The sequence below is a fragment of the Rhagoletis zephyria genome, unplaced genomic scaffold (assembly GCF_001687245.7).
Source record: "Rhagoletis zephyria isolate East Lansing unplaced genomic scaffold, Rhagoletis_zephyria_1.1 Rzeph_scaffold_00115, whole genome shotgun sequence".
Classification (NCBI taxonomy): domain Eukaryota; kingdom Metazoa; phylum Arthropoda; class Insecta; order Diptera; family Tephritidae; genus Rhagoletis; species Rhagoletis zephyria.
Window position 1 is genome coordinate 353,852 of NW_016157199.1, and position 8,848 is coordinate 362,699.

An 8,848-nucleotide genomic window follows, 5' to 3' on the forward strand; every position below is an offset into this window, starting at 1 on the left:
ATACTCTGGACATCGGTCACTTGGTCGCCATTGTTGTTCTTACAGGAGTTCGCCCCGGTCGTGAAACCTTCCGTAAGTCGCCTAACCCTCTGGTAGAATTTTCGGGCGTTCTTCCTGTCGGCCAGCATCTAAAGATCTTCGCACTCACTTTTTTCTGCCTCTCTCTTCTTATTGCGGCAAATACGTCTCGCTTCCTTCTTCAGTTCCCTATAACGGTCCCACATGGCTCGCGTTGCGCCCGATCGCAGCGTGGCCCTGTAAGCGGCATCTTTTTTCTCTGCGGCTTCTTGACATTCCATTCCATTTCATCATACCAGTTGTTCTTTCGGGCTCGCTGAAATCCAACTACTTCTTCGGCGGCGGTACTTAATGATCGGGAAATGTGGTTCCACTGCTCGTGTATGTCGGATTGTTGAAGAGTGCTCTCAGTGACCAGGTGTGTGAGTCGAGTGGCGAATAAATTGGCCGTCTGTTGTGATTGCAGCTTTTCGACGTCAAGCTTCCCTTGCATTGTTGGGCGCCCATTTTTTGCTGTACAGAGGCGGGTGCGTATCTTGGCCACAGCAAGATAGTTGACCAAGTCGATGTTTGGCCCTCGGAGTGTACGTACGTCCAAAATGCTTGAAGCATGCCTTCCGTCTATCACAACATGATCGATTTGGTTTCTCGTTTTTCGATCTGGAGACAGCCATGTAGCTTGGTGGATGTTCTTATGCTGGAACCTAGTACTACATATTACCATGTTTCGGGCCCCGGCGAAGTCGATCAGCCTCGGACGTTTCGTCGTGGAGGCTGAATTTTCCGACAGTGGCGCCAAAGATCCCTTCCTTGCCCACCTTGGCATTAAAATCGCCAAGCACGATTTTGACATCGTGTCTGGGGCAGCGCTCTTATGTACGTTCCAAGCGCTCATAGAAGAGATCCTTGGACGCCTCATCCTTCTCTTCCATCGGGGAATGGGCGCAGATGAGCGAGATGTTGAAGAATCTAGCTTTTATGCGGATTGTGGCTAGACGTTCGTCCACCGTGGTGAAAGCCAGTACTCGGTGACGGAGTCTCTCTCTAGTAGACGTCGCAAGGCTTCACGCACGTTACTTTTCCTTGGCCCGTCCATCGCATTTCTTGGATGGCGGTGATGTCGGAATTTGTCTTCCCCGAGGACATCAACCAGCCGGGCAGAGGCACTTTCCCCATTAACTGTCCGGACATTCCAGGTGCATACCTTTAATCATAGTCCTTTATACGTTTGCCGTGGTCGTCATCAGACAGAAAAAGGGGGTCTCATCCGAGGCTGTTTTTTTTCTTTTCATTGGGTGGGGTTTTAACATGGCGGGACCCAAACCCAGCGCACGCGAAGTTTTACGCCTTCTCACCTTAGCTCGCTCCCAAACGGGTGTTTGGTTTCTACTCAGAGGATACGTGGATATAAATATCCGGACGCTGTGAGCTGCGATTTGAACCGTACGCACAAGAATCGCTTCTGGCCACTCCCAGGTGAATGGCAGTCAAAAGTTTTCCACTTCTGCACACGGAACCATCCTCCATTGTAACTATTTATATAAAATATATGCTGATAGCGTGTTTTGCAGAATAACGAAAATGTCAGTTCCTTAGATGTAAATGTTATGTTAAACTAAGTTTTAATCATTGCTCTGCAAACTCGTCAGTTCCTTAGATGTCAACATGGGCGTCGCCAGGATCGAATTTAGGGGGAGGTGGGGCCCGACATATAAAAAATCCCAAAATTTTCATCTTTACACATTCATGGTTCTGGCATGCGGGGGACGATATGTACTTGCCGATTTGTTTTACAAAAATTATTTAAAAAGCAGACGTCTCGGTTGCTCAGCAAACCGGTTAACTGTTTCTGCAATTATTTCACATTGATTCTCTAAAACAAATTTTCGATGTATTCTTAAAATGCATAAACCTAAAGGTAAATTTTATAGGAAATTAAAGTAACAATTTATTAAAACTCGTAGCAACCCCCGAGATACGGGTGAGTACTTAGCTCAAAATTTATTTAAAGAACTTCGTGAAAGACAACAATTAGTCTTGTATTGCTAGTGTTGTTCCGATACGAGTAACTACAAGTAATTACTCGATACTTTCTTCAAGTACTGAGTACTTTTTGTACTCGAATCCTTTCCGGAAGTACTTAGGTGGGTATCGAGTACGTGATTAAAGTATTAATTGCTTTTCCAAAAATTCTGAGTTTCGGTTCTGATAATACATGAATCATGCTGTTGTGGTTTTTGCACCACGTTAAGTTGGCTAATAAAAATAGTGTCAATTCCTGCTTTCCCGTACTAGTAAATCATTAAAATTTTGCAAGATACAAACTTGTGGCTACTTTTTCGGTAAGTTTTGGTCGGAGAGTACTCGAACCGATTCTTTTTTTCTTCACAAGACATAAATATTTACAATGAGCTAGATATGAGTAAGTATAGAGTACTTCTCTCCGATACATTTGTGGCATCGATACTTTTTTCAATATTTTTAAAGAGTACAGGTATCGAGTACAAGGTCGTATCGGTACAACACTAGCAATACTATTGCTAGACACCTCTTAACCCACGATAATTTTTAAGTACTTAAAAGACATTACTCTACTCTAAGCTTCGTGCAGTGGGCCATGAGAAAACCGTCATCTTTAAGGTATAGTCCCACCTTTCAAAATATCTGGTATTAGTCTTAATCTGAAACGCAATAATCATTAAAAATTTGCGCCGTTTATGGCGAAAAGCGTTTAATATCACACTTTCAAACGAAAGCTTTCTTAGCCCTAGAAGCCTAATATATTTGGGAGTAACGTAAGACCTTAACATACGCCTTAGAGGCTTATGTACTTAAAAGATAACCTGTGAGCTAAAATATACTTAGTCCTGACTTACCTTCTAAAGAATATTGAAGTTGTGAGTTTGACTAATAATAAAACATAGTTTTATTAATAAAAACTATAGCCACATTTATTTAAAACCACAAAATAAAATGTAAATTTTGTGTTAAAATTAAAAAAAGACCCATTCCGTATACGCCTCGCAGACGTAGATTATACTTTTGGGGTTAACCCTATCAGTACAAAAATTAAACCACTGGTACTAAAAAATTTTAAATATGTACACCGGCTAATTTTGGATCGTTCATTTTAAAAATCACATACAAAAATATGTAAAGCTTTGAGGTTTGCGGCCATTCAGGGTCCTTTTTAATGGTCAGTGATATCCTAGGTGTTTAAAAAAGAAAGGGATCTCAGCTATTTTTATTTTTTGCTTTCATGAAATATATTTCAGAACTATGAATAATACCTAATAACTTTTCCGAATCTCAATTCCACGGAAATATGGTTAATATTTTTCAATAGATAATATTACTCACTATCGACTTTTCTGCCGCTTTTTACTTTTTTGACAAACACGGTCAACTGCAACTGCAGCTTGCACTTTAGTTTGATATATATGTAGCTCAATTCTGTGGCTGCTACAGATCGGCTTAACTAAGTCGTATGACTAAGCGATTATATATATGTAGATACTAAAGGCCTGAACTACAAAACATGTAACACATCATGCAAGTGCCAGTTTATATCATGTCGCTTATACATGTTTGAAAGTGATATATGAAGACACTGCCGAATAAATTCAAATCAAATCATGCATCAAATTTATACATGTCAACAAAAGGAACACATGCGACATATTCAGCATTATTATTTACATACATTGTATATACTACTATACTTACTATATTTTACTATAGTAAAATTTATTAAACAATTATCTAATTAAAAATCTATATACATTTTCATGCAAGGCAGGATTAAACAGTATTAAAAATATGCTGCAGAAACACAACAGTTAAAAAAATGTTTAAATTTTTATTTTGTTACCTACTTCACAGATTTGAAATCTGAAAACTATATTATTGATGAGCATGAAATCGTATTATAACTTTGGTCCGATATTTGAAAGTACCAGAATAAGAAGAGATAGACTCATGAAAATGTGTACTTATGTATGTAACCAGAACATCGAGCTGAGCCGACTTAGGCATATGGCAACCGAACTTCAGTTGGGTGGCCACCAGGGATCATTCGGAGTACAGATTTGCCGAAGTCAATATCAGTATGAGCTGTTATAAGCATCGTTCACTTGTGGTGGCTGTATTTGCAAGACAGCACGCTTTGCGGGTGAAGGGCCGATCGGATTTTACCGGTACCATATACATACATACATACATACATAGGCACATGTAACTTACCTGCCACAAAAAAATGTTAAAAAAACAATTTTCCAGCAAAATTGTGTAGATAGAGGATTTTGCTCTTATAACAAAATATTATTGCAGATAGTGGAATTTTCAAAATGAGAATATAATACCATTAAAGCTATATTTTAAGTTTGAGATTATTGTCATGGCTGAAAGATTAATCGGAGCTCACGTTACCATCAAAAACTCATTTTGATCAAAATTGCAGATAGAGGGTATTGAATATAAGGCCTCGATATATTTTTCTCGTAAATGCTTGAAAGGGGTGCTGGCACATACAATTTTCAAAGCCTATTTTGAAAATTCAATTAAAAAAAACGGCTAATGACCAAACGATGAAAATAAGTGTCCAATCCTGACCTATCGATTACATACATTTATTTTTCGTAAATGCTTGGATGGGGTGGTACCCAGATGGAGGCGATTTAATGCAATCGATGCATGAGTCACAAACAAATTTAAGGTTCGCAACCCTCAACAGTGCATCTGTCTCGTACTTCGAAAAGCCAATACACTTTGCGTGGAAAACACCTCCACAAAAACCACCACAAGAGGCAGCACATTTCCCACGCTTCAAATTCATATTAGAAATATTTCAGCCGTGGCGGCATCACTTTCAAAGATATAAGCGTCCTTTTCGCGTTTTATAGTCCACAAAATAACAAGCAAAAACACAATCTTTAAGAGCGCATTCAAAACACGTCTTCTCGCGAAGGCGTCAAACAAGAAATATATTTTTTTTATTTTTTATGTATATATTTTTTCACCCAACTTTAAATGTTCGAGTATATAAATATGTCTATTCGTTGTCAATTTTATATGCAGAAGAAGGTCTTGGTCGCAGTCATGGTCACGGCCATAATTGTAGGTAAAAGTATTCCCTCTTTTCCAAATGTTCGAAGGATAAAGAAGTTTCCATGAAAATAAGGAACATGAAAAAGATTTTATTTGGTCTTGAGATTACCTTCAAGGTCATAGTCAAGACCATATTTGGACGCACGAAATCCTTAAACCCTTGCCCTCGTCCTTTGTTCTCAGATGAGTACTTTCTGAGATAGAGGGCGATCGGATACATTTTGAACACCCAGTATGTAAAGATCTATTGGAAAAATTTATTAGCGACGTAAATTATAATTCAACCAGTTGTAATGTTTTCTCAGAATTGGAATATTAATTTCAGAAATACGATCTTGATTCTTACAGTGAAAATTAGAGGGATATTATCTATAAGTATAGTTTTTGACCTATCAAGGAAGTAAGTTCTGTTTTTTTATCAAGGAAGTCGGTTTAGAAGACATTCAGATAACTGCAAATTGGGTTTTTTTTCGCCTTCCACTATGTTTGTCTTTCTTCGTCTTAGTTTGATGCGTCCGTTATCGTCGTCAAAATACTTACGCCTTTTTCTTCGTATGTACCGACGTTATTTAGTTGCTTTAGATGATACCTAATGTGTTTTCTATATATTAGTCAATGATGGCGACTACATCCAGGCCGTGTTGGATCGTAACCTGGCTGAGAATATTTCCCGTGTTCTTTACCCCAACGACAACTTCTTTGAGGGAAAAGAGTTGCGTCTAAAGCAGGAATATTTCATGGTTGCTGCCACTTTACATGATATTGTACGTCGCTACAAAGCTTCCAAATTCGGCTCACGGGAGACTGTGCGAACTCACTTTGATCACTTCCCGGATAAAGTCGCAATCCAACTGAATGACACTCACCCATCGTTGGCTATTCCCGAATTGATGCGAATTCTCATCGATGAGGAACACCTGGATTGGGATAAGGCTTGGGATATAACCGTACGTACCTGCGCCTACACTAACCACACCGTCTTGCCAGAGGCCTTGGAACGTTGGCCTGTTTCAATGCTAGAGTCCATTTTGCCAAGACATCTGCAAATAATTTACCACATAAACTTCTTATTCATGGAGAGAGTGGCGAAGAAATATCCTGGCGACTTTGATCGCATGCGTCGTATGTCTTTGGTAGAAGAAGATGGAGAGAAACGCATCAATATGGCACATGTGTCCATTGTGGGCTCACACGCTGTAAATGGTGTGGCTGCCATTCATTCAGAGATTTTGAAGAAGGATCTCTTTCGCGATTTCTATGAATTAGATCCGCATAAGTTCCAAAACAAGACCAATGGTATTACTCCACGTCGCTGGTTATTACTATGCAATCCCGGTTTGTCCGATTTGATCGCGGAGAAGATTGGAGATGAATGGCCAGTGCATTTGGATCAGCTAGTTGCCCTAAAGAAATGGGCCAAAGATCCTAACTTCCAGCGAAATGTAGCGCGCGTGAAGCAAGAGAACAAATTGAAACTGACTCAAATATTAGAAAAAGACTATGGTATTAAAGTTAATCCTGCCTCCATGTTTGATATTCAGGTTAAGCGTATCCATGAATATAAACGCCAATTATTAAACTGTCTGCACATTATTACTCTGTACAACCGCATCAAGAAGGACCCCACCGCTAACTTTACTCCGCGTACAATTATGATTGGTGGCAAGGCCGCTCCTGGTTACTATGTAGCAAAGCAGATCATCAAGCTTATCTGTGCAGTGGCCAATGTTGTCAACAACGATCCCATTGTTGGTGACAAGCTAAAAGTAATCTTTTTGGAGAACTACCGCGTTACTTTGGCCGAAAAGATCATGCCTGCCGCCGATCTTTCCGAGCAAATCTCTACTGCCGGCACTGAGGCTTCTGGTACCGGTAACATGAAATTTATGTTGAACGGTGCACTAACAATTGGTACTTTGGACGGTGCCAACGTCGAGATGGCTGAGGAAATGGGCAACGAAAATATTTTCATTTTTGGCATGACAGTGGAGGAAGTTGAAGCTCTTAAGAAACGTGGATACACTGCGTACGATTACTACAACAGAAATCCTGAGATCAGACAGTGTATCGACCAAATACAAGGTGGATTCTTCAGTCCAAGCAATCCTAACGAATTCAAGAATATCGGAGATATATTACTAAAATACGACCACTACTATTTGTTGGCCGATTATGAGGCCTACATCAAGGCACAAGAATTAGTGTCGAAGACCTACCAGGTAAGAGCAGTTTACCGAATTTATTTATTAATTGCACGGACATACAAAAAAAGTTGTTTGTACTTTCGATGAGACCCATTTATCTTTAAATATTTTGACCTGCTAAATCCAAATCCTTAGTAGGTTTTGGCCTTACACCTTCGACTTTTCGAGTAAATTGCAAAAAAGCCGATTTTCGTGTTTGTTCTTCATTTTTCCCCCAACTTACTCTCGAAAAATTGAAGGCGTTAAGCCAAAATCGATTGCGGATTTCGATAATATCACCTGCCCACAAAAAAATTTGTGTGTACTTTTGATGATACCCATTTATAGTTGTGTGTTTTGACGTGCTGTTTCTGCAATTAACACGAAGATTTGAGGCGATTCGGATTCAGCGCGTCAAAATACATAAAGATAAGAGGGCCTCATCAAAAATATAGACACATTTTTTTTATGCCGGTTTTGTAAATTTATTTATGAGAAGACAAGTGAATAAATCAAATATTTTATTTTCTTATATTTAATCTTTTCGTTAACGATCGGTTTTATGCTTTTTTTAGAATCAAGCTAAATGGTTGGAAATGTCCATCCATAACATCGCTTCCAGCGGTAAATTCTCTTCAGATCGCACCATCGCCGAGTATGCTAGAGATATTTGGGGTGTGGAACCCACCTGGGAAAAACTGCCTGCACCTGAGGATACACCAGCAGCAAAATAAATAAATAATGTTATAACTGAAATACCTCATTCTCTTTGAGATTGAACTTTATTTTTTTATTAAAGCCCATTTACGGAATTTTTATTTAATTCAAAAGCTAAAAGGCTCTCTTATTATACCCGTATAAATATGACATTTTGTGATGAGCTAGTAGCGATTCTACAATCTGGAAATTAACACGAAAAGGCCAAAGAACAGAAAATAGATGTATTAAGAAATACAAAAATGTCCAATAAATAAACTATTTACTACAATAAAAAAAAAAACTGCAATCGCAATAAAAGCCTACCGTAAAAGCTCAGGAAATACATATGTAGTTACATATTTAGAGGATTCACAAGACGTCTTGAGCGTCGTAATGTCTATTTTCCACTTATAATGTTTTTATAGGATTGGTAACTAAACAGAAATGTCTTTTAAACTGACAGAAAGTATATTAATATTAATATTAATATTAATTTTAGTCGCTATTTTCCATAAAACAATTTTACGACTTTAAGACATTACGACGCATAATACCTCTTGTAAATCCCCTAAATGTTTCAATGCGTGACAACAACATACTAATGAACAACGTTTAAATTTACAAAAACACATTTTACGATTCAAATATCCTAATTATATGTATGCATGTTGATGTTTTTATTAACTATTTTTAAAAATTAAACTTATTAACAAATTGCCGAACAAAATACATTAAATTTACAACTCAAAAATCGCGGTCGACATACATATACATATGTGAATAAAGAATTGTAAAGTATTTACTGTAGGAATGCTTAGAGATCGTTAATAAATTTTAGCCTA

The 8,848-nt window shown here is 38.2% G+C and overlaps 1 protein-coding gene across 2 annotated transcripts in view; it reads left to right on the top strand.

The window, feature by feature from the left end:
• LOC108378363 (glycogen phosphorylase) overlaps window positions 1-8,437 on the top strand; it is a 72,341-nt gene extending 63,904 nt beyond the window's left edge. For both annotated transcript variants that reach the window (XM_017634664.1, XM_017634671.1), the window contains exons 3-4: window positions 5,737-7,343; window positions 7,883-8,437. In XM_017634664.1, coding sequence (XP_017490153.1) covers window positions 5,737-7,343; window positions 7,883-8,041 — 1,766 coding nt within the window. In that variant the 3' untranslated portion in view covers window positions 8,042-8,437. The remainder of the gene's footprint in view (window positions 1-5,736; window positions 7,344-7,882) is intronic.
• Window positions 8,438-8,848: the final 411 nt, after the last annotated feature.